General features: G+C 34.7%; 1 protein-coding gene across 6 annotated transcripts; it reads right to left on the bottom strand.

Annotated features, from left to right (window-relative positions):
- LOC111044504 (RNA-binding protein cabeza) lies at positions 1 to 27,743 on the bottom strand. Of its 6 annotated transcripts, none has more exons than XM_039436401.1 (10): positions 27,539 to 27,743; positions 25,055 to 25,252; positions 20,905 to 21,159; positions 19,733 to 19,796; positions 14,654 to 14,682; positions 7,379 to 7,554; positions 5,189 to 5,318; positions 4,305 to 4,541; positions 1,790 to 2,090; positions 1 to 330 (listed from the first exon to the last, which is right to left on the bottom strand). In XM_039436401.1, exons 1-10 carry the CDS (start codon positions 27,549 to 27,551, stop codon positions 300 to 302), a joined length of 1,434 nt encoding a protein of 477 aa, XP_039292335.1. In that variant the 5' UTR covers positions 27,552 to 27,743; the 3' UTR covers positions 1 to 299. The 6 variants fall into 6 exon arrangements, with proteins under 6 accessions (XP_039292335.1, XP_039292334.1, XP_022185367.2 ...); XM_039436400.1 differs by having other exon boundaries at positions 1,790 to 2,099; XM_022329675.2 differs by having other exon boundaries at positions 24,995 to 25,252.
- Positions 27,744 to 27,824: the final 81 nt, after the last annotated feature.

A 27,824-nucleotide genomic window follows, 5' to 3' on the forward strand; every position in this document is an offset into this window, starting at 1 on the left:
TTTTTGATATTTATACTTTTAATATAAAAACGCTTATACAAAGTGGTGAAGAAGTAAGTCAAAATTACAACTTTGCAATTCACATTTCATCATAACCTCAATTTCGTACTTAAAATCTCTTAAAACTTACTTTCCTTTAATGTTACAAATTATTAAATACAAGTTTACTGTTCATCATAGCCAGACTAATAAAAACAACACTGTATCACTTTGGACGCAATAATAGGTAGAATAAAATCCGTCGCTTAAACGGAGCTCCATAAGTTTGTAAACTGGCCAAAGATTTAAATGCTACAGAATTAGTACGGCCTGCTACGGTCCCTTCCACCACTGTAAACAAACAACAATCAAAATTATTAGTAAACATAGTCTATAATGCACTAAAAAGAAACAATTCACGACTTCCTTATTAGAAAGTAAGAAGATAGGAAATAGAAACTAGAAGATAGATTATATTGAATCAACCGGACACTATCGTTAATCTTCATGGTTGATGAAATATATCATCCTATCATAAAATAGTCAATTTGGGGAATAAAAAGAACGTGAATGTTCATGTAAGAGTAATAACAAAATGAAGTGAATAATTCAGATGTATCTCTGTCTTTCACAGAAAATTAGCTGAAAAGCTACTTGACTGAAAACATTGTTAGTTTCTACTCACCTATTAAAATAGTAATAAATCAATAATAATTATTGAAATAAAGTAGAGTTTAAATACTGAAATTATGTTACAGGACCATGGGTTCTTGTACAATCTTGTACATCTTTGAAAGATTCCACAATATCTACATTGAGTTGGACAGTAATTTTCCGACTGACACAAAATGTTAGATGTGGGAAGTGCAAACTGAAAGGAAAACTGCAGATTTATAACCATTACCAGTAATTTTGAAAGAGAATTTATCCATGTATACCCTTCTATAATAAACATTTGCATGTTTAAACCTCACCGTTTCATCAAGGTAAATTTCGAAAGCAAGTGCGATATTCTATTATTATTCAGTTTCACGTTATTTCTAGAACACAATCGTTGAATTCCAAATGTTTTAGAAATAGGCAACTGGAATGGAAATGCGTGGTAGACAGGCCACTAACGGTACAACATGCATTCACTTACACAGTCGACTTACATTGTTCTGCCATCACTGCTGTGATTACAGCGAAGCGCTTCGAGCAACATTTTTTGAGGTTAGGTTTTAGTATTTCCGATTTTTGTTGTTTATTTTTTCTACGCTGCTCTAAAATTGAGGTTAAATTATTTTTCTATCATTAAAATTAGTGATTTTCCAGTGGTTTATTTTATGTTAGAAGACTCACGCTGACGACAGCTGTGATGACACAACAATGTCGACTGTGTATGTGCATGCATGTTCTACCGCTAAGGCGCACACCAGTTAGTCAAGACAAGACATGATCAGACATGTTTAGTCACAATACTTCACATTTTTGCTTATGACGCAACTCAAACTGATTAGGCTAGGCACACACCAGTTAGTCAAGACATGTTTAGTCACAATACTTCACATTCTTGCTTATGATGCAACTCACACTGATTAGTCATTGCAATTAGACAATCATGTCTTCATAAGCAACTATGTGAGGTATTGTGACTGATCATGTCTTGTCTTGTCTTGATCAACTGTGCCTAGCCTGAGAAACGTTTATAGCCGCAACAGAAAAAATATTTCCTGAACCTATTGTAAGAAAAACAAGTATATTTCACTTGAATGACAGTGATATATTTTTTTGTTATTGTAAATAAATTTACAAAAACTTCATAGCTAACCTGTCTCCTCGCATGGGACCTCCACGTCCGCCCCCGCGACCTCCCCTATCTCCACCGCCACGGCCTCCGCCAAATCCACCGCCGCCGCCTCCAAAGCCACGTCCGCCGCCTCCGCGGCCACCACCCCGGTCCATGCCACCTCCACGACGTCCGCCGCGATCACCGCCTCCGCCACCGCCTCCACTGCCCCCGGCATAAGCGCCGCCCGGCTTCGGCTCGTTGCACCGGTTGCAGAGCTGACGCCACGCGAAGTTGGTGTTGCTGCAGTCGGGGTTCGGGCACTTCCAATCACCTTCTCGACCTCCAAACCCTAGAACGTTGCAGTATCAAAACAATCGACACCCGGGTGGCTTCCACCCAAACACTACAGTTAACAACACTAAGGATTGCCACTACAACGACACTGCCACGACAGGACATGCATGATAAACATGTGTGTTCACACATATCATCTTTATTATTATTAATCAATCATCCATTGACCACCCATGGATGGGGCATGCGGATTCGTCAAAATTTAAGTCCATTATCTAAATATGACTATATTTTAATATGATTTAACCTAACTTCCCAAACGTTGCTCATAATGAGCAATAAATTCCTCCCTTGAATATGGAGATATATCCAGTAACTCCCTCTTCAATCGAGCTCTAAACTCCCAACCTGTGAATTCCTTCAGAGGTCGTGGTAATATATTATATAATCTTATACCAGAGCTTTTTACACCTCGCTCATATAGAGCCGTATGATGGGCATCTGTTGCGTCATCACAGCGAAAAGTTTCAAACAAAAGTTTTTGAGGATGGTTTTTTGTATCTCCGAAAAAGTTTTTGTACATTTTTTCTTCGCTGCTCTATTTGAGGTTAAATTATTTTTGTATCATTATAATGTGTAATTTATTTATTTATTTATTTACAATGTCAAGGAAGACTACAGGCATTACGCCCAAATCAGTCTTCACTACTATTTACCAACAAATTGAACATGTAAGAAATGAAAAATAAATGGTAATACAATGGAAGATACGGAAGATGATATTATGATACCAAATTCATACAGTGAGTGCTGTGTAGCAATTAGGTATAAATAACATGGTATAAATATAAGCATGGTGAATGGTAAGCATGTGAAAGTAGAGATTGATTAAAATAAAAATAACTAATATTAATACAAAAAATGAATTATGTTAAATTTAATTTAAAGCTTATTTCCCAGTGATTTAATTATCGTTATTGGTTGTTTATTTCACGTTAGAAGCCTCTCGCTGACGACAAAACATTTACGATTCATTGTTGTTTATTTCTTCTTAGCTGCTCTTTTTGAAATCAAATTATTTTTATATCACTATAACTTGTAATTTCCCAGTGGTTTATTTATTGTTATTGGATGTTGATTTTATGTTTTTTGCTGATGAAAAAACATGACATGAACATGTGTGTGTGTATGCATGATAAACAAGCGTGTCCTACCGAGAGTGGCCGGCCTTACGGAGCGTTTTAGTTCCTGGTGAAATCCACTCTTAGTTGCAATTTATCATTTTGAAAAAAAATGACAGAAAAGCTTATTTGATTTTTCCGTTTTTACATCGAGTACATGAACATAACACTTGTAGGAAAACATGATATTTATTACTAATGTAGATAATCTGCTTCATGTTTTATTTTAAAATATGCTATTGTAAGGCTCGAACACTAGTTCTGGATTCATAAAATTCTATATTATAGCAGCATAATGCCATTTAAAAGCAAAAGACAAACTGATAGATCTTAAAGCTGTTCAACAGGCTAAAAAGACTTTTTACTGGTGATATTTTTCAAAACATTTTTGAAATGTAAGGCTATCGAGCTATCAAAATAAAAATATTTTCTTAATAATTTTTTTTACATTTTTCGGTGAGAGATAAATTCATGAAATTTTGAGGATAACAGCTCTTCATGGTATTGTTGATTGAGTGAAATGGAAATATTAATTTTCGATGAGTATTCCATATTCAACAAAAGACAGAAAGTAACTCGAACAACTCTCAAAAACTGATATTTTCAGAAAATTTTTGTAGTATTCAATCAACAATACCATGGAGAATTTTTATCCTCAAAATTTCATGAATTTATTTATCTTTTACCGAATTTGAAATGATCTGTCCCAAAAACTTTAGCTTTAGGTGCTCATACCTCAAAAAGGTATTCTTGGATAACTTTTTTATTTTGATATGTTAATAGTATACAAACCATAAACCTTTTAATTAAAACTGAAATATTCAATTTGCCAAAAATGCACAGGGAGATTGTAATCACTGATGCAGAAGGACGATAACGATCCAAGAGAAAGAAGAAATATTGGGCTGATCGAAAAGCCACACAGCTTCAGAACCAAGGACGTTTTTAGTTGATTGACTAAAGTGGTTCTATGTGGCCAAAAAAGACGAAAAAAGTATACAAACCGAAAAACTTTGAAAAATATCACCAATATAGTGTTTTTTAGCCTTTTGCACAGCCTTAATGTTTGAGTAACTCACCACTGCCCCCCCTGTCACCGCCTCCGCGATCGCCGCCGCTTGACCTTCCGCCGCCTCCATCTCCATTCCTGTCATTCCTGTAGCCTCCGCCGCCTCCACGGCCACCACCTCCACGACCGCCCCCGCGGCCTCCCATGTCGCCACCTCCACCACCGCCTCCCCGGCCACGACCGCCCGTGAAGTTGTCCTTCTTCGTCGCCATCTGCACTTTGATTGTTGCGCCGTTGAAGTTTTTGCCTATACACACAAAATCAAACACTTACAACACTTGAAAATGACATTAATATAAATTGAGGATTAAAAAGCGGTACTTACATTTTCAATTTCAAGATAAATAAGAAATAAGAGTAGCCGTAACCAAAAAGTTAACCCTTACAACAGCCTGTTTTGTAATAATTATAAGGCTGGGCGAACACCAGTTAGTCAAGACAAGACTAGTCACGCTTAGACACGTTTAGTCACAATACTTGACACAGTTGCTTATGAAGACATGTCTAATTGCAATGACTAATCAGTGTGAGTTGCGTCATAAGCAACAATGTGAAGTATTGTGACTAAACATGTCTGATCATGTCTTGTCATGACTAACTGGTGTGCGCCAGCCTTAGCTTTAAAACGTTACCTAGGAACCGAGCCTCGACCTGAATACCCAGCTAGGTAACTCGACATTCATTTATTACTCATTTATTCATATGCTATTTATACAGTTATTGTTTAAATAAAACCCTATGATCATAATCTACTTATGACCATGGAGGAGAAATTAGGTTTTGAGCCTGTACCATTTCTTTCTCAATTTTTTATATAAAAAGTTATTGAATTATTTTAGTGTGTAGAAATTTCAAAATTAAATTATCGCATAATTTCAACGACAATTGACTGACCGTCAAACCAGTTGATAGCTGAGCGAGCAGCATTGCTGTCGTCATAGGTGACAGTGGCTTCACCCTTCGGCCGTCCGGTCACCTTGTCGTTGTACATCCATATCTTCGCCTTGCCTGTCCTCTTGTCAGTCTGCAAAAAATTGATCAATAAATAATTTCATCCAATACAATATTATACATAAAAGAAATCAAAATGCAAAACATCACATTAAAAAACGAAAATACAACAATCACTCCAACAAACACAATCATATTCTTTCCCATGATTCATCCTCATTATTTTCGTTCATTGTTGGTGAGATGTAGTGATATTTTATCAATAACAAAACACTGGAATGTTGTCTAGAAATATCACGAAATCATTTCAAAAAAAGATAGATGCATGTTTCTACACCAATGGTATTATCGTATTATTCTAATTTGTTTATCCAATTTCCCCAGATTATGATCAACTTAAAGGCTGGTCATGCAGCCTTTCAGGGTCCTCGTTTATTTAATGTCTTACCTGTCGATATTTCTAGAGTCCTCCTTATCGATTTTCTGTAGAAGGTTAAGACTGTATTTATCGGCTTCATAAATTGTTTCGTTTCGTTTCATTGAAATATGTTTAACTTTATTCTGTAAACTAGGCTATACAAACTAAGCATTGTAATCAATTTGTTTCTTTTTGTGGAAGATGTGTATTTTTGTTTAGATTGTTTAATGGCATAAGATAATACTATTTATGTAAGTAGCTCTATATAGTACTTGAAGCAGCTGAATCGTTTTTCTTATATATTTTCTGTAATTCATAAGACGAACCACTCCTCGACTCAGGCCTAGCCTAATGAGGAGTGCACTTGATATTTTTTATGTTTTATGCTTTGTAAAATTGTACAATGAAGTGAATAAAAGTTATTATTATTATTATTACTTACGACTGTAATTATTATGATGTTAAAGAATGATAGTCTAATAGACACAATCTTTAGCATTCGACTAACTTTTTATCTAACACTATTTGAATGTTTAAAAGTCATAATATGATTGAAAAAAAAACGACTGACCTATTATATTTACGTAATCTCAAGTCTAGCATATATATATATAATTATATTGTCCATTAGACAGTTGAAACCTACTTCAATATTATATGACTTGCCATAGTGAAGTAGATAGATTCCTCCTCATTTAATTTCACAAATCTCGTATTATCTAACATTATTGTATAATAGGTGGATTGAATAAAAGCTTGCAATTGTTAGTTCAAAGTAATTTTCAAATTCGAGTCAGCTGTATGATCTTATTTGTTTAGCTAGAATATTAATGACTATAGTGAGGTCCACGTTATAATGACAGTATTTCATCAACTTCAGTTTTGCTATCCTTGTCTATCATTCGACAAAGCCGGTGATACTATCATTTTCTAGGTCCACAACGATGACAATTATGTATTTGAGTGTAGAATTAATTAATGCAGAGAATCGGTATCGCTATTCTTCTATCTTTATTCACTGCCATTATAACGTGGACCACTCTATAGAAGCTAGACACTGGATTTTAGTTTTTAATCGATCCATTGTTTTCTTTAGAATTGTTCAGCATTATTGTGTATTGATTGATTCATCTTGAATTGTAGTGTTTGTGAGAAATAACAAATAGCGAGTAGGTTTTTGATTCTGTATTCAAATTTTTCAAATAAGTGCAATATTTCTCAAGTTTTCAATTTATTGTGATACATTCTGTATTTATTTAGAGTATAAAATCAACCTTCAAAATTCAAAATTTTAAATCATCATTCCTGGACCGAATATCAAGTGACGAAGCAGTGTTACAACTTTTGGACAACATTAACATTTTATCAAAATTTTTGGAGAGAAATAGTACAGGCTCAGCCTAGTTTTCCTCCAATGTCATAATTGTATTATGATTATAGTATTTTATACAATAAATGGATAAATGAAATAACATCATTATTTATTGGTTCACCATTTCATAGCTGATAATTCTTAATCTGCTACTTCATGCAAAGTTTTTTCAACTTTTAGTAATTATTAGACTCTGATATTTTCTGTAAACGTATAATGATTCAGCAGAATTTGTTATGACATTTTTGTACAAGTTTGATTGAGCATTGATGACATTTTGATTGATGACATTTTTGTACAAGTTTGATTGAGCAAACTTTGAATTTGAACAGCGAGTTCTTACTTTGATAATGCCGATGGAGCCGAAATGCGATTTGATGTCGTTCTCTGAGGTTTCGGCAGTCATACCCGACACGAAAACAGTGTCCTCCTGGACAATATAGTCGTCACCACCGCGGTCGAATCCGCCTCCGCCTCCACCACTACCGCCCCCGCGACCTCCACCTCCACCGCCGCCTCCTGCACAAATCACAAGTTAGCAAAAACACCAACAACAATCTACTCACTGAAAAAAAACTATACCAAATCTATGTTACGGGGACAATTTCTTTTCCGCCTGTACATTGCTCTTAGACTGGCCTCTAACGATAGGACATGCAATATATGAATGTGTGAACACACATGTTGTCATAAATTGGGCCCGTTCTGTGTACATAGAATGTGGTAAATTGTCCGATCACAATTTACCAGATAAAGAGCTCCGCGTCCCATGGGAAGAATTTTGACAGAAACCAGTTCCAAGTAGTCTGCTTGCTTCTCTGCGGCTACGCATGCGCTGATAGCTTGTTTACCATAGAATATCAATAGAATACATAACCAACAAAATCATGTTTGATAAATGAATTTTATGATTCGTTAAATGAATTTTTCTCTATAGAAAATTTGAGAGTAATGGAATAAAAGAAATGCACACTTTTCTACACGGTAAGTTTATAAGTAGCATAACCTCTAGCTCTAGACTGTGTATTCCAAATTAAGGTTTGAAGCAGTTTTGGGCAAATGCCTGTTGTTTTTACCTGAATTGTATTTGCATATGAATAAATAAATAAATAAAACAGCCTTTCTTTATTCACGAAGCTAGTGAACGACACATTTTAGTGTAAAAATCAACTTTATATGTGCGCGCCAAAAGCTTGAACCAACGATTTTGAAATGGCGTTCCTCCATGGGAACATTTTGCAATAGTCACGTGATGGAACAATTTACGATTAGAACTGGAACAATTTACTGTATACACAACGTACACATTGTCGAGACATTACATCACAGCATAAAGGTTCGTACCCACTAGAACGTACCAGACACGGACTGTGTCAGACCATGCCAGGCACGTAAAATAGCAACTATACACACTACAACGGATCAACAGCGTTCTATGACAGTACATTACGCGTATGGTACGCGTATGATACGCGTATGATGCCCGGTCAGAAGTTGGGAACGCGTCAGCAAGAGAATGTAGCGGTGAACAGATGTACGTATTTTGCGGTGTTGTGAAATAGTGTTCTAATCAGTGTTCACATAATTATTTTTAAATATGGCTATTAGGCGATTATCATTAACAGAATTGGCAATGGTTGCAATTATTTTGGACGAGGAAGAGGAAAATAGAGGAACTCAGAGGCGCTATTGGATTCACGAATCTCTAAGAAAACGGAAAACTGAGGGGGAGTATTGGACATTATATAGGCACCTAATGGATGATGAAGAAAAGTTTTTTCGTATTTCCGTATGACTTCATTCCAGTTTAATGAATTGTTGAGAAAAATTGAAAATGATATAACTAAGAGAAACACTCGATTTAGAGACAGTCTGTCACCTGCAGAAAAGCTAGCTGTTTGTCTAAGGTAAGTTAAACCCAAATAATATTTCATAATTTGTTATTAAAAATACAATGTAAAAAACTTAAAGCACTCTTTATTGAAACTTTTAAAATATTTTAAAATAACTACCGGTTTCGGCAATTGCCATCTTCAGGTTCAAATTGAAAATGAGTAAATAAATAATCAACAAAAGTATAGACTAATTTATGTAGACCTAAAGTTTTTACATTTAAGTTTTTTACATTGTGTTTTTAATAACTTTTAATAAGTAGCCCATATAAGTGAAATAATTTCATGATTTGTTTATTGAGATATGTATTCAGTTAGGAAAGTAATTTACTGATAAATATCAGTAATATAAAAAAACCAACGCGGTGCATGCGTGGTTACAACGGGGTTTGCAGGCGTCACGTACCATGCAAGGAGCGTTTCGTCACAGACAAAATATACTGGCTGACAAATGTTGACCTGGACGTGCATGGCACGCTCCGTGCTTGGCCGGTGACGGAACGGTCTAATGGGTGTATTACATATCAAATTATGCAAAGAATATTTTTTTGCATGTGTCGGTACGGGCACGGTCATGGTATGATACGTTCTAGTGGGTACGACCCTTAAGGCTGTGATTGTATTTTTGTTGTTCATTTTTTCTTCGCTGCTATATTTGAAATAATTTTTCTATAAGTTTTCAAATTTCCATTAGTTTATTTATTTTTATTGGTTGTTAATTTGTTAGAAACCTCTCGCTGATGACAAAACATGCATGATGAACATGTGTGTGTGTGTGTGTGTGTGTGTGTGTGCATGATAAACATGCGAGTAAACACATGTCTATCATGCATGTACTACCGTTAATGGCCAGCCTAAGTTTGCCCTCCATAGAGAGATCCATGTTATAGTCAGTGAGAATTATAGGGAGAAATTCTACCTCTTTCCATTTTTCAACTCTTTTTGTAGTAGATATCTGTGATTAAAGTTATTCCAGTATATCTGGTCTAATATTAATTTTGTTGATTCTTGTTAATCCGAGTGCCGCCGATGGCATGGACGTTTGATCATCTATCTCATTAGTTATTCAGCTACTCAATACCATAACCTATAAATCTAAACCCAGCAATTCTACCTCAAATATATTTTATTTGTCAAGAAAATATACAGGGTGTCCCAGATAAGGTGTAAACCTTGGCTACCATAGATTCTACCTGCAATTTGCAACAAAAAATGTTCAGTAAAATTTTCTCCTATCGACCTTCGTTTTCGAGATATATCGATTTTTCGATATTTCTCAAGTAGGCGTACTTCCAGTCATTAAATCGTCAATATCTCAAGAACCATTGGTCTCAAGTGAATTTTAAGGACATCGTTGAAAAGAGGACAAAATTTCACATTGATTTGAGTTATAAAACATGCCAAAGTCGATTATTGAGTAGTATTTTTAGCGGTCAAAGTTGAAAAAAAATCAAGAAAAAACTGTTTGAAAAGTTTAGATTTTAACTCGACTTTGAACTTTTTTCAACTTGTATCTCAATAACAATTGCAGATACGAACTTCTAACCAGTTTCATTGAATTTCTCAGCCAAATTTCCTATAGAAAAAGTATTTTTACGTCCTTAATCACTCGACACAAAGCTATCAAATTGTAGACAATTATTCACACTCAAGCAAGATAAGTCTCGTTTTTAATTAAAAAATTGAATTTAAACTGAAATTCTGATTCGAGGATTTGAGCTAGACACCTGTATTTGGTCTCATTCGAAAGATAATCACAAGAGAAAGTTTTTGCGCTATAAAAATTATTTCCTACCCTGGAAAAAAAATCGAGAAAAATGTGTCTGAAGTTTTCAAAGAAACTTCAAAAATCACTCTTTTTCAACTTTGACCGCTGAAAAATACTACTCAATAATCGACTTTGGCATGTTTCATGTTTTAGTCAATGTGAAATTTTGTCCTCTTTTCAAAGATGTCCTTAAAATTCGCATAAGACCAATGGTTCTTGAGATATTGACGATTTAATGACTGGAAGTACGCCTACTTGAAAAAAATCGATATATCTCGAAAACGAAGGTCGATAGGAGAAAATTTTACTGAACATTTTTTGTTGCAAATTGCATGTAGAATCTATGGTAGCCGGGGTTTACACCTTATCTGGGACACCCTGTATATTCGTTTATTCATTTATTGACAGTAATCAATTACAAAATGTGGGATGAACCAACAGACCTCACTTAAACTTGACATGATTTAACCTTCCGGTAGTCGCGCTCTACTCAATCACACGAGCAGTCGCGTGTTGTATTTTTTACAACATCCAATTTTCCAAAGTGTTATGTACTCTGTTTACTGTCAAAACATATTAATTGTATAATTACTTTTTCCATCTTCTTGGATTATTTTATGTCTATGAACATTTGGATGATTACCATTTCATAGCCCAATAAGGTACATCAAGCAAAGCCATCAATTCTGTGTTATTGGTTCGTTTACAGTCCCCTTATAGTATTTCCCTATCTTATGCACTGTGGCGACTAAATGGCACCTAAAGACGAAACCATTACTCGGTTGATACCGATGGGGGAAAGTTTTGGAATGCATAGGTGACTCATTCACTGACACCACCCCATTCAATAGTTCCCACATTCCAAAACTTTCCCCCATCGGTATCAACCGAGCAATGGTTCAGTCTTTTGGTGCCATTTAGTCGCGACAGTGCATAAGATAGCAAAAAAACTGAAACTGTTGTACTTTTTTCAACAGCGCGACTGCCAGAAGGTTAATGATTTTTCATAATAAATATGGTATATTTTGGTAGTTCATCATAAACATTTCTACATCGTCTAAAAATAATTTGACAGCGGTGTGGAGCTGGAAAAGGATATAGCTATCTGCTTTGTCTAATGACAGACAAGGATAGCTAACCAATATTAATTAGATACTGACTTTATAATCTGAATCTCACTATAGGGACTTAATACATCATGAACATTTAGTTACTTCGTTTACTGCTTACACCAATAATATGCAGTTTCCACTTTTCAGTACTTAGTTATCAACTTGTAACCTTTTATAATATTCGAAGTAAATTTTATCATGTTTGGTTTAAAAATTGTCAGTAACCATTGTGAGAGAACCAGTTCACCAAGAACCTAAATTAGTTTGCAACAAAAAACTGAGTAGCAGCTACTCAATACCATAATCTATAAACTTAAATCCGACAACAAAAACTGAGGCATAATACCTTAGTTTATACGCTTGTACTTTGATGCTTTCAAGTTCTGTACACTTTGATGAAGAGACGCAAACTTATTGAGAGACCAAGGTTCATTGGTAATACAATTATCCGTTAAGTTCCAACACTTTCCATGCATGAAGTTACTCGAATTTACCAATTATTATTGAATGAAAATCTAAATTAAATGCTGTAATTCACCCCGAAGACTTCTGCTACTGCAAATATTGACAACAGGGTAAACAGTTACTCTAATTATTTACCCTTTCAAAATACTCTCAGTTCTCCTAAAGAATACCTCTAGACCATAGATGTTACTAATTATACATTTTAAACTCACCTTTAAGATTAATTGACATATTTTCATTGACATAGTTTAGTACCCAACACAGACGATACTTTAAAAACGTATGAACTCCACACTTTATGAATCACTACCTTGATTTCACCATTTAAAACCTTAAGGGTAACTGTCCACTGGAACCGTATTCAACCGATCCGATCGGACGAATCTGCCGGCCGTTTCGGCCAAATGAGGTCGTCCATTGGAGCCGTTTACGTCAGTCTAGTTGCCAATTATTGAATTAAAATCTATCATAGACACCAACATTTTTCATAAACAATGATTATATTGAGATTTTGAAAATTGAATAAACAAATATCCACTAAATTAGTTATTCATTACAATAATCTTGCCTTCAACAAAATATCCACTAATAAATTAGTTATTCATTATTAAGCAGTATTTGTTCACATATTCCTTTGAACATCACAACGATGATATCTTTTCTCTTGCATATCCCACAATGGAACATGCTCTTGAACCAAACTCATCAACTCTTCATTGTCCATAGTTACAAATTTATAAAACAGAACAACTTCAAAAAACAAGACTGTGAAACAATTTTAGGTTAGAAACACTTTGTTGTCTCAGCTCGACAAGTTAGTTCGGCCGGATAGAGCCGGAAAATCCCCTTCAATTCGGATCGAAAAATTGATCGGCCGGAGACGGCCGAATAAGCCTGTTGTAATGGACTAGCATCTATTCCTTTCTTTGTTGGAGGATCGTTCGGTCGCGTTCGGTAGTTTTCGGCCGATGCTAGTCGGACGAAAACGGTTCTAGTGGACGGCCCACCTTAGCCTTAGAATCTACTGAGCGATTCACACACTATTTGAAATGTAGAAGCAGTGAGCGTTGTATTTCAAAACAACTTTACCATGTATCAGTATTATAATCAATGTCTTAATACTTCATTACCATTAGTTTAGTTTACTAAAACCATAATGAATATTCACAATCATAAAAATCCAGCTCTTTTTACTTAATTACCATTAGTTTACTTTATTCAAACCATCATTTTATACGACGATTTAACAGTTTTATTTTCACTACCTAGATTATTCAAATTTGTTATTAAACTTCCAAAGTGATTGAAAACCCATTTTTCAGTTCAGTACATTCGCCTAATACATGGTTATGATATACTTACAAGCCCCAAAAGATAATAATCCTAGTCTTTAAAACATGCTCGGCTAGTTCATTTAAATTTGATTAATCCCCTACCAAACAAAATGAATGTAAAATATTAAGAATATATTCAACACATTATACTAATGAAAAATACGACGTAAATACTTATAAACTACTAACTTTGACATGAATGGAAGACTTCTCTTGTTACAAGGGTAACGAGAAATTCATAAGTAATGCGTAATAGAAATAGTTGATAACTTGAAATATTCAACAATGTAGTGAAAAAAATATCAACCATGTTGAAGCTATAGTTTCACTCAATATTAAACAGGCAAGAATAAAAATATAAAACAAAAGAGATCAGCTTTAAAATAAGGACAGTTGAACAAACATTAATGAGTGTTTATAGACAAATAATCATAAATATCATGAGAGATTGTAGAACACAATAACTGGCAAGAAAAATCAAAACTAAATTAGTTATTATTCCCTTCTGTTCTCTCAGGATGCAAGAAGCATGTATGGCTTATTACAATAATTTCAAGGTATGAATCAGTAATAGAGCAAGTTTGGAAGCATGGATGATTACTAGATAGGTTCATGAATAGATTCTGGATATACAGAAAATATATTATATATTCAGTGTATTTGGATGTTTTTCTATGAAAATCTCCCTCCACAACTTGATCTATTTATTGAATGCAGTGAGCAAACTAAAACTGTAATTAGAGAAGATTGGAAATATCTGACGGCATAATAATCTATAGATTCAATGCATCTCTAGAAGCTAGGCTAGAAATCTCAATCGAATCCATGAAAATTACTTAGATTTCCTCATTTTGAGGATTTTTCAAAACTCCTAGTGCATAAAACCAAAAAACAATCACAAACGTGTAAAGCGCACCACAAAGAGAAGTCTTCCAGTAATGCGGTAAGAAACAAACAACTATAAATAATATAAATGGTAAGGATAGCAGAATATGAATGATATATGGCTACAACCAGTGTTATATACTGTAACACTGGCGCAGTTACCTTTATTAAAACCACCCCTGCTGCCACTGCTAAAACAGAACCAATAAGAGACAGATCAGTGTGGTACGTGAACGTGGTGGAACATACAAGCTGCAGTCTCATCCCTTGAAGCGGTCAGAGTCTTGTCAATCAGTCAGTCAGTCAAAGTCAATCAAGTCGTGTAGCCTACCTAAACCCATGATAACCACCCACCTTCCCTGACTTGAAACCCCAAATAAAATTCTACCAATTGAAAAAAAAATCAATACTTGAGTCCAGTAGCCTACCTCAACCCATTATAAACCCCTCCCTTCATCCATAATCCATGGATTTCAAATAAACTTCTTCCCCTTGTAAAATTTGTCGATTTGTGAGCCGAGTAATCAACCCAAACACATTTTAAACCCCTTCCCCTTATCGATAGCCCAGGGATTTGAACGTCTCCCTTCAAAAATATTGACAATTCCAGTGTCAACTTACTCGAAACCAGTACCTTATCTTATCTATAACACCTATATTTTGAACACCCTGGAACATATACACCCCTATGAGTGAGCGCACCCATGAAGCTCAAATTCGAGACATTGACTCACTTGACAAACTTATTGTACCCTGTTTCTTTCAAGTTATATATCGATATTTTTACGAAGTATTTTCTTACGACTGATTTGAACATTACACTAATCCGACCTTATACCGTCGTTGTAACCAGATTACTATTATAGTTCGTGTGAAATAAGTTGAGACATGAGGGCCATCCGAAGGGTTGCCAAATTGTGTAAAATTGCAACTTTCTCAAATTTCCAATTCAACGAGAGAATTGGATGTAGAATATCATCCCCGATATCCTAGTAGTACTGAAAAAGCTTCAGGGTTGAAGGATGAAAAGGAAATTTAACTTTCATGATAAAATTGGAAACATCGCGAAGATTTGTTTTTCTTTTGAATATCACTTCTCTCAGAATCATGGGGCGTCGTAATGCGTAATAATTTTATAACAAATTAACGGGGAGAATGTCTCCTTTCTATTGGTGTCTGGATCATTTTTATCCGACTTATAGGTATTTTTTAATTAAAGATTATGTTCGTCAATGTCGAGAAATTTCGAGCAGAAAACATGAAATTTTCGACATGCTAGAAACTTTTATGTTTCAAAAGATAAGTATGTGGTGAAAGCGAGAAAGTTTCTCACAAATAATTGAAATTATTTTTCCCGAAAGAGCGTATTTTGGCCTCTCAGGAGTTTCAAAGTCAATGATAGCGGCTGAAATAGGATATCGGGGATGATATTCTACATCCAATTCTGACGTTGAATTGGAAATTTGATAAAGATGTAATTTTACACAATTTGGCAACCCAGTAATTTCTTCGGATGGAGTGCCAAGTCTCAACTTATTTTACACAAACTATAATCATATTTATCCCTCCAAAAACCAATTTGTTATTACACGCAGACCATTTTTCATGGAAAAATAATAAACATTGTATGAAGACCTTCAAGTTATGGCTCCCTGATAATTGTTCGTTATATTTATAGCTTCGAACACCATCTTACGCTATCCTTATCATACACAAGACCCCCTTTTTTGGAGGGCTCATCAAGTGATTCAGTATATCAGATTGTAAAAACCAACAAACTTATGGTAAATAATCAGTAGTAGGGTCCTCTGCATTATATTCAACGCTTTATTATACTGTAAATGTGTAGATAAGTAAATTGTACCCTTATAAAGTAACCAGGTTAATAGCACAACGCTTTCAATCGTAATTTCTCGGTATATTTGCGATACTTTTCTACTAATTTCATACCTTTTGTTTTGATTACTACCACGCAACCATTACAATTTTTTGTACTCCTCCAAGTCTTTGATCTAGAACAATGGTTGAATTTCCTTAAAAACATCGTTTTCCATTCAATTATATAATATCCAATACATTGGAACCAGTACGAATTTGAGGCACCCCTGATTGCAATAACAAGACCATCTATTAACCTTTTCTTACTTCTAGAATTTTTCAGGATTTCTCAGCTGCAGGTAATCATTTGAAATCAGTAGGTTTCAATTAACTATGCTTTCACAGAGCTGAGGACTATTTAATCAAAACTCACTCCAAATTTTCGCTTATTAAACCATTAATTCACTCCTTTTGTCAACACCTTATATTAATGTTTTCACTCGAAACACACTCCAACACAGCTCTCGAGCTCTTGTAATGGCACCATTAACCATTAATTTGAATAATAACCTAGTTCTCATTTCGTAAATTTGCCTCAGTAGAACTGAAGCGTATAATTTATTCGTCGCATCATTATTCTTAAACCACCCTTAACATTACATCAATTCGAAAACCTTCAACACACCCCAAAACTTTCATTTTTTAACCAGTATATGCATAAAATTGACACCTTCCAACGTAGATTTATTTTCAATCTGTTTTTAACCACTTCGCTGAGATTATAGTTGACACCACCCTCAATATTTTTGTACTTGAAAAAACCTTGAAAAATCCCAAAAATGTAAATTTATTCACCAGTAAACCCCTAATTTATTTCACAGTCTCGTCACTTCCAATAACAATTAAGATACCACTCATTTTTCAATACCTGTGTAAAAACTGAGAGAACACCAATCACATTACTTATCAGACCGTGGCAAAATATTACACATAATATAACACTTAATACTAGTTACAAACTAAAATAGTTTCAAAACACAACAACAATGAACACACACAAAAATTCTTTCTTACGAATGGACAAGAACGTAACCATTCAAAATTTGTTTTGAATGCTGTACAGCATTAAAACCGATTAATACTGATTTGTATTATATGATTTCATATAAAAATGAAAATCATACGCTGAGAAAAAATTCTTTACTCATAACCTTGTCACTGCTACATCACTAGCCGATACAACTTCTGATTGATTTTCCAGATAATTTTTGGTAGAAACTCACTTAAAACTAACACTAGCGAATATAAAGCAATCAGGGCTGGAAGCAAGCTTATTCAGAAAATTTATTTTGGAGAATCAAGGGCATTGGGATTACTTGAATGGGATTTTCATACCAAATGGAAGATATCACTGCAGGCTTATTTTTAAAATAAAAATATTTTTAATGAAGCAGATGCTGTTAATGATTTTTAATTACTTTCAAGCATGGATAAACTAAGTAAAAACTGAGATCAGACACGAAACATTAATTACGTGCACATTTCATAGAATCAAACTATCTTATTCACTATCTTAGAATCGTGCATTGTAATGTGGAATCAATCGCTGCTGAAATTAACACCAAGCGCCATATTAGAATAATAATAAAACGTTTGATGTAAGCTACAATAAAATCAGGGACAAGCAGTCAAAAGTTGAAATATTGGAATGATAACACTAATAAAATAAAGAGTTTTATTTTTAGTAAATCAAAGAAAAAATTCTAAAGCAATGAAAATAAGCTTCCATAGTCGAATTGGGAAAAATTAGCTGCCAAAACACAGATTCTACAAAGCTCCATGTATAAACAAGAATGCGATCAAGATAAACAGCTCCAAGCTAAATCAATAACACATGTGTCAAGTTTGGAAGCGAGAAGAATTATTATCATGAATATTAACGAGTTATACAGTATGAGCCTACATTGATGGAGGTTTCAAAATATTCGAGTATTTCAAGCCACAGTAGGTTGAAGCTGAATTAGACACACATGTTGCATCAAAAGAATTATTGTGTTGAAGAATAAAACTATCTATTGATAATTCAATGAGAACTTGTGACTTACTACGTATCGATCTTTCATTCCAATCAGTATATAGGAATGATAAGACTCGTGTAATTTTGTGACTAATAAATATCTATATTATAAAATTATAAAAAATAACAATTAATTGAAAAATATCTTTCAGAAGAGTAACTATTTCAAATAAGATTTTCAAGAGTTATAAAAGTTGTAGCAAGCAGTTATAAGCAAACGATCTAAATTATTGATTTAAATCAACGTACATATCGATGTTTTAGCTAAAGTTATGTTAAAAGCAATTATTAAAATAAATGATTATGAATGAAATGAAACGTGCTCTTGCATTTACCATCCACTCAAGACTACAATCAATAATAAATTGTTCAGAGTTGAAAAAATATATAATTCCGTTATTATTATGGAGTCCTCAATGAATGAAGCTTGATACAATAAAAAGGAGTTTCCTTCAACGACAAAACACTCTCAGAACATGACTTCTCATTCAAGTATCAGAAACAGATCATCCATATGAAACAGAAAACAGTTTGGCTGCCAACTTTATAGAAAGAGAATTTCTAAAAATGAGCAACAATGATTTCTGAATTCAATGAATGAAGATTACTCGATTACATCAGGAACAGATAAGAATATATTGCAGTAGCAATACATCAAATAAGATGGCGACCTAATAAAGGATTGGAAATAGAATAGCCGTTTTCTACACTTCCTCAATGACACGGCAGGACAGGAAGATCTCCGATTGGCTGAATCTCAATACGTAAACTCAATCAGCCAATCGGAGAGCATCCCTTGTCCTGTCGTGTCATTGAAGAATCGTTAAGGGTAAAAACGGGCAATATAGAAATTAAATAGCTGATTATAAATGATTTTCGGTCACTAAAAACAGATGATAATAATAATTATTGAACGAAAATCCAAATTAAATGCTGTAATTCACCCCGAAGACTTCTGCTACTGCAAATATTGAAAACAGGGTAAACAGCTAGATGGAAATCCGATGAGCGCTACTATACAAAACTTATTTGTCAGCCCGGAAAATGACAAATTTGAATAATTGCAATATCTAAGTAATTTCCATCTGTAGATGATAATAATATAAAGACGATTGGAAAAATCCTAAATGGATAAAACTTGACAAATCGTATGAATTTCAATTGTAATGAGATTCAATTGAATAAACTATACAGTCAATTATCTATTAATGTTTATGGAAAAAATACCAATGAGACGTCATGTTCATAAGAGACACTTGACATTTCCAGCCCTGATCATAAGTTAAGAAATGGACCAATCAATGCCCATTTAATAAATTATTTTCAATATTTTAAAATCAACTTACTTGAAACCACCTCCGCCCCCGCTTCCACCGCCTCCACGGCTGCCATAGCCACCGCCTCCACCACCTGCAAAAACAATGAGAAATATACAATTTACTAAAAAATTTTGGTTGTATTCGACTTTGTAGTTTACGCTATATAATGTTTGAATGGAAGACAAAACATTCATCATAATTATATTCATTTAATTGTGTATACGATTACAGTATCTACAAGAATGTTCCCGTTTTGCTATCCTCACAAGGAAATAAGTCTATTCATTCAATAAAGGATCAATTAATTCCGATCTCACCGGGTGTGAAATATCTAAACTGATGAGAGATAGAATACAAATTATACACTATACTTTGTGGAACACCAAATCATGCAGGCAGCTTCCATAAAACCTAAAAATAAATTGATATTTAGAGATTTATTATGGTCTCTTTTGTAGATTTTTTAGAATTAATAATGGAAAGTAACATTCAAAGTTCAGCCAGTCGCACTATAATATGCACAGTAATAGCGAACTTGCTTCTGGATCAATATAGCTCAAGTTGTGAGCAAAATCTCATTGCAACAGGATTTTTTAAAACCAATAATTTTGAACGTTAGGAAGTTAACTTATGTTCTAGACAAATTAAGAAATACAGCCATTGTCATCATATACCTTTACAATCAATTTTTTGTCAATCTATGTGATTCGCAAGGATAAAGCCTGAATAATGAGCCTGTTAGGCTCAACTCACACTTACGCGACTCAGGTCGAGAAGAGACTCGACTCTAGTCGAGAGCATGAGTTTTCAAATGGTGACACTCAGACCAGTTGACTCTAGTCTCCGCGACTGTCACACCATTTGAAAACAAATGCTCTCGACTAGAGTCGAGTCTCATCTCGACCTGAGTCGCGTAAGTGTAGGTTGAGCCTAACTCTTCATTTTTCACTTGTTTTATTAATTTTTACGCATAAATAAAGTCAGATTTATTACTATAATATTAAAATTTAAATGAATATCATTACAAGAGAAGAAAAATTTCCTTAACATCGTTAAATTAGGGAAACTCCCATCTTAGAAAGATATTAAATGATCAAATTTTTTTCCCTTGTGAAATTCCTCCCATAGGACAGGAACAAGTAAATCTTGAATAGTTCACTACTGAAACTTTTCAACCAACTTATAAGTAAAATTCTCACCTCCACTGGAGTAGCCGCCTCCACCACCCCCACTGCCATAACCTCCACCACCGCCTCCACTGCTAGATCCATACCCGCCTCCGCCGCTACTTCCGTAACCGCCGCCTCCACCGCCTCCGCTACCATAGCCACCGCCACTGCCGCTATCATAGCCGCCGCCTCCGCTAGAGCCGTAGCCGCCCCCGGAGGAAGGCGGGGGCTGCTGGTAGCCGGATGACTGGCTCGACTGGTTGTAAGAGGGAGCAGAGTAACCACCTAAACAAACAACAAATAATATTAGACAACATATAAATATTACTCTAATAGAAAGAGATAAAATAATAATTTATTTTGCAAATATGAACTAATAATAATATTGCAAAACTCAACAAAATAAAGTATCCATGAAAATCGAATTGAATTATCCATGGTACGGTAATCTAATTAAATTATTCATGAAATTCAGTATAGAAGTTATCAATGAAAATTGCTATCTAATAGAATGAATGCCAAAAAGTTCTTTAATGATAGCTAGGATAGCCATAAAATAACTAAATAGGCTATGTGTTGCCCATAACGTATCAAGCCAGTTACACACGCATCGATTTTTTGCCATCCTTATAAATTCTACCAAATTGTATGGAACTTGGCAACACATGATCACATCATATTATTGTAAAGTTATGTTCAAATGGAATTTATAAGGACTGCAAAAAATCTTACGTCCAAAACTCGATGAGTGTGTAACAAGACTAATTCGACTCAATTAGTTTTTCAACAAACCTCAGTAAATTTTTCAATGAATCATTGGAGCTGAGAAAATCGTGGCTCGAACATTGATTTGGTATATAATTATGTTTCAATAGGGACGAAAAAGCTTTGAGCTTCTCAAGAGAATTCTCAAGCAAATAATGGCGTAAGTTCACGACATTACAGATGCACAAAAATGTTTGCTTGAAGATGAATGACACTTAATAGATTCACAAGATTATCTTGGACATATTTATAACTAATATACAATGTATACCTTCTTGATCTGATTTTGGAATTTTCATTTTTGAATATATTACTAAAGGAATTAGATTCTAAATAAGAATTATCTAAATACATTAGTTGGATGAGTACAAGAATCACAAATATCACAACCTATAAGATCTAATTAGGCTTACAACTCAATACAACAATAGAAATGAGAATGAGTCAACATTAAATTTAAACTAGCAAACCAGGTAAATCCAACTAAATTGTAAACAGAGAAGAGTGTGGTTACTGCTGAGGTTATTGCAATAAGTGAGGTTAAATCTGAGGGTTACATTAAATATAAGATAATAAACTACCGTAGGCAAATAACTTTGGAAGAGATTTTAGACTAATCCACTATTATTATCATGTAATGACATCAGTAACGATAAAAATAACAAAAATATTTTTAATATAACATTGAATTATGTGATAAGTTGAATACCCAAACACAAAAGTTAACACACAGTGTTTACAAGAGTAAACTCCAAAAATACAATGAATTCGTTAGACTAAAAATGTAACAAATATTGAAGAGACAATTGAAAGTTACTAACGATTACTGATCAAGTGGTACAAAGATGGAAAATTTGTTTTCGCCACACTGTACAGAAAGCAGCTGATTGATTCTGAAAGACATTGTTTGCAGACGACTCTCGTCTGACGTCAGAACAGGTTTCTTTCCGGCTAAGGCCGGAAAGAGTACCCTTTCCGGCCGCTAACATGAAACTAAGAAAGGTGAAAGAGAAATGGTCTTTAGCATTAGGAGCTAATGTATCGGATTTTCGGATAGATATTCCAAGCCAGGGCGGAGCTTAGAGATGACTTGAATAGAGCAGACCAATCAGCATCTCGGGATCACAGCCCAAGAACGAACATTAACGAATAAAAACGAACATTCCCTAAGTTAATAAGTCATCCGCTAGATCGGGCGAGTGTCAACTTTCTTCATCTGAATTGCCATTATTTCAGTTCGAATTTCGAATCAAACTAATTCAGCATTCGCTTCGCAACCATTTTTATTCAATTGTTTATTGTTGATTAGCGCATTCCGAATTTTCAAAAATGCTTGAAGACGACGATGCCCGTGATATTCCAAGTGAAATTTTAAAAGAATCAGAAATCCTGATTGCAAATCATCACCTAAGGACTGAAAAAATCATCACCTAAGCCAAGCTGGATGACAACTCAACTTGACAACATCAGTTGTTGGAACGCACAAGAGACCCACGAAACCGCCTACCTTTTTGGCGTCAGCTATACCTGTAGTGTGGCCAAAAATGTCGTACGCGACTCTCTCAGAAAGGTGTTTACGGTATTCGGATAACATATTCCCGGGCTCGGCAAGCCTTGCCCGGGAAACTATACTCATACCGTTAACACTAACTTCCTGTGCTTGTAGCGTAATATACTATAATATGATTCAACGATATAACCCCACACGACACAGATAAAGTAGATTCTCAGTATCAGTGACCGGTACAGAGCAAATATAATCCTCATGCGTTCTAATAAAATCGTTCTCACTCAGCCCGGCCGAGTGAGTGGCAAAAGTCCCATTTTCTGTTGACTGTAGCTGATTACTGTCTATTATTACTGTTTGGGCCAAATGAGAGTGTAGGCCTATGAACGACACATTATAATTGTGATGTGGAAAGCGAAAAGGGACCAGTTGTCGGAAGAGTAAAATGTTGAGTCGATGTCAAACGAGGCAAACGACAGAAGAGTCCAGCGACGGTAGAGGACTCCTGAAAAAGTGGCCTCAAATGTCGCCTGCGTTGGGCGACAGTTGAGGCCACTCTAATTTTCGTACACTCCCGACAGTCGAGGCCTACGAGGACTGTTTTACAGTCCTCTGCGGTCGTAGGCCTCGAATGTCGTCGGTCTCGACTGTCGCGCCCCCAAAATGTTCAGGGCAGACAATAATTAAGACTATTATAACAGAGACAATTATAGAGATATTACCAGCTTCACAGCTTCACAACTATTAGGAATATCAACTTGAGTTAACAGTGAAATTTGGAACATAAACACCCTACAGCATGGTATATCTAATTATGCTAGCCTATCTTTTCTCTATCTATTTTTTTTTACTGGTCACGATGATTTAGTAATGTACCCTCGGACATAGTATCAAACAGGCTTGGTGCCGGTTGCACAAAAGACAGTTAAATTTGAATCGTGATTCATTTCACGAGAACCTATCTTTTTAAAAATATCCTTCTCTGATTGGTTCGAATGAAATTGATTACTATTTAAGGTTGTGCAAAGGCTAAAAATAAACTTTATACTCGTGATATTTTTCAAAGTTTTTCGATTTGTATATCATCAAGCTATCAAAATGAAAAACTTCTCTCAGGAAAACATTTTTTTTCTGATCATTACTTTTTGAGATATGAGCGCCTAAAGTTTAAATTTTTGGGACAGGACATTGCAAATTCGGTAAGAGATAAATCCATGAGATTTAGCGGATATATTCTTCATGGAACTGTTGACCTAGTAAAACAAAAATTTTCTGAAAATATCAATTTTCAAGATAGTTATTCAATTTACTAAAAATAACTTTTAGTTGAGTTATTTCTCGAAAATTGAATAGCTTTTTCAAAAATTGATATTTTCAGAAAATTTTACTTTTACTAGATCAACAATACCATGAAAAATCGATCCTCTAAATCTTATGGATTTGTATCTTACCGAATTTGAAATGTTCTGTTTCAAAAATTCAAACTTCAGGCGCTCATATCTCAAAAAGTAATGATCGGGGAAAAAATGTTTTCTTGTGAAAACTTATTCATTTTGATAATATACGAATCGAAAAACTTTGAAAAATATCACGAGTAGAAAAGTTAATTTTTAGCCTTTGCACAGCCTTTAACTGGCTTTTGTGCAACCGGGCCTAAGTCGGTTAGTGATTACGGTATGAAAGAGAATGAGAGATAGAGAAACATCTAGAGAGAGAGTGAGGAGAACAGGGAAAGAGTGAGTGAGAGTGAGAGAGAGTAAGAGTGTTTGAAAAATCTTGCAGTGATTTGATTACGGTGTACCCTCAGACAACACACACAAACCCCCGTTTACAACAGTTTGGAGATACCTGTGCCGAGCGCGGCAGATGCCGCCATTTGATAGGTAGCTGAGGATCCATAAGCCTGACCTTGTCCGCCCCACGATGACTGGCCCTGCGAGGGGGGCGGCTGCGAGTAGCTACTCACGCCCCCGGCACTGCCTGATTGATCGTAGCTCTGCGAGCCGTAGCCACCACCTCCCTGAGACGCTCCGCCCGCCGAGGGGGGTGCCTGGTTGTAGCCCGAGTACCCTCCGTACCCCCCTGATGCGCCGTAGCCTCCATACTCTGTAAACAAAAATTTTAAAATTACCAATTTATACTGTGTAAACAACACAATAATAATTATACTCTTTAAATTACAACTCTTATACTCTAAAAAAAAATTAACTCGGTAACAACAATTTGAAAATTATTAATTTAGGCTATTATAGGCTATTATTCCAAGTTACTATTATTAGATACCTATTAGGTTAGATACCACATCCTATTAGATACTAGGCTAGATACAAATAATGATACTGGTAATAATTATAACCTAGTCTATGCAAATCTTAGTTTGCAGCATTGCTCTTATAAAGTACAGCGGTGCCAGAATTGATTAATTGAAAACATACTAATTCACAATCATGAACAGATGAATAGGAATAGAGGTTCGATATTGAATCCAGAGAGCCCGTGAGCTGATTGTGTGAGAGAAAGAGCAAAACTTAGAGCGTAAGCCTTTGGTAGAACCATATTAAACATGACAAAGTTGTGCTCCCATTGTTCTATTAAAATAACAATAGCAATAAAGCCCCGCGCTGCAAACTAAGGTTTACATTAACTATTGTAGAATTACTATTTAATATTATTCAATATACCTGGAGTATAGTAATTAAACGGTACGGAATTCCACTCTATGCTATAACTTATTTATAAATATTACCATGAAGATGATGCTAAATAAGGTGTTGACTTGCGGCCAATTTACACGATCAATTTGAAAAAAAAAAATTAATGTTATGGCTGCAATGACCCCACAAGTGTCGGTAATGAAAAAATAAGTTGTAAGGAGAATGTTTGATCATCGGTATCTGATGGTGTTATGGCCAGGAAGTGGTTAGGTAACACGGGTCTAATATAGGAAGTATTAATTAGCTTATTTTAGATCCATAATGTGATCACAAAACCATAAGGACACGTCAAAAACAAAATCAAACAGAGTCAAATCTATGACGATGTTTATTGGACCCTTGGCAAAAATATGGCCCTGACAGAAATTAACAGTGATGAAATTCCTAAACATAAACTCTCTTCAACTGAACAAACTACAAAATTGATAGTAGATAGGAATACTTGTTTTTCAACACAGGCCTTTATGACCAAGGTTATTTCAATATAAAAATAAAAGCACACTGTTGCCGTAATTCTATAAAAAAATGCCCACCCTGTCTTTTTTGCAACGCTCTCTCTTCTCCCACACAATTGAGCTAAGTACTTTCGATTCTGTGAAATCTGGCAGCACTGTACTCTATGGGTCGGTTTCCGAGCTCGGGATAAAGTTCTAGACTTCAAACAGCTGGAGTCAGAAAATTGGATTTCCAAAATGGGGCTTGATCGTAGTTTGTCATAATCTTTATTTTCTAATTAATACAATTGGAAACGTTTTTCCTCGACGAAATGAAACATTCCTAAAATGCCTAACAGCTGAAACTTTACATCCCCATTTTCTCTTTATTTTATTTTGTGTTCAAATTTTAAGTTTTCGAAATTTAATTTAAACGCGGAAACTGCGACTACGCCCCGTTTCGGAAAGACAATTTTCTGACTCTAGCTGTTTAAAGTCTAGAAGTTAGCTAAATCTTAAGCTCGGAAGCCGCCCCTATAAGAGCAATGCTAAAATCTAAGGTTTGCACACAGACTACTTGATAAAAATTATCCTGCATTTTCGATTTGAACAGTTAACATTAGGCTACACATAAAATCCATGCTTACCATTCAACTAATACCAACATTATAAAGATAATCACTCTGAAAGTAATTCTATCATGAAATACCCAATCAAACCGTAGGCCTAGCAAGTATTACTGAATTTTTGAATGAATTAGTGAATTACAATACAAGGAATTTTAGATCAAATTAATAATAAACGAACACGAAAAAACTCTCAGCTACGATCTAAAGCTTTGAATAAAATATTGATTGAATTTGAATGAATGAATTCATTAATTTGAATGAATTTAACTCTTGAAATAGAAAGAAAACGAACAATAATAGCTGAAACAGACACCCTAAACCTTACATTGACTGAAATATTTATACACAAGCTAGGCCTTCATTTGCAAATGGAGCGAAACGCATAGCCGGCGACCCGGGGAAATAGAAACTGAATAAATAGCAAAGAACAAAAGATTCAAGAAATAATTTATTAGTTTTTTAATATCGACGAAAATGAATGAAAGGAAATTGTAATAAGCGAATAAGAATAATAAATAAAGTAAAATAATAACAGAATGGAATCGTGTCTAAATGAAATCAATAGTGTGTTCAAAGTTACAATTCACTTTATCTTGAAAGAAAAAATATACTTACGATTATCTGCCATGGTTCTGCAGATCAAAATATTCCTTGTAAGAATTACACTTTCATTTAGATGGCTTAGATCGTCAAATAACTAATTATAGAAGAAAACAGTCTGAATCTCAAAGTAGCTTCAAAATGGCGTTGTAAACTAGCCGAAGGCCGTAGCGAAGAAGAGAAACGCTTTGAGAGGCCGGAATTCAGAATAGAGAAAACGGAAATATTGACAGTGGAGGAATTGAATTTGTTTAAGAAAACTTGCACAAATCATATCTAATAAAATATTACAATCACTAAA

This window comes from Nilaparvata lugens, chromosome 10, assembly GCF_014356525.2.
Source record: "Nilaparvata lugens isolate BPH chromosome 10, ASM1435652v1, whole genome shotgun sequence".
NCBI classification, from domain to species: Eukaryota; Metazoa; Arthropoda; class Insecta; order Hemiptera; family Delphacidae; genus Nilaparvata; species Nilaparvata lugens.

Excerpts from the sequence above, each read along its gene's own strand:
- LOC111044504 (XM_022329670.2), bottom strand. Across the intron at positions 7,555-14,653 it reads CAGGGGTGGTTTTAATAAAG|GAGGCGGCGGTGGAGGTGGA; the intron begins GTAACTGCGCCA and ends TGATTTGTGCAG. Across the intron at positions 5,319-7,378 it reads GCTCCATCGGCATTATCAAA|ACTGACAAGAGGACAGGCAA; the intron begins GTAAGAACTCGC and ends AATTTTTTGCAG.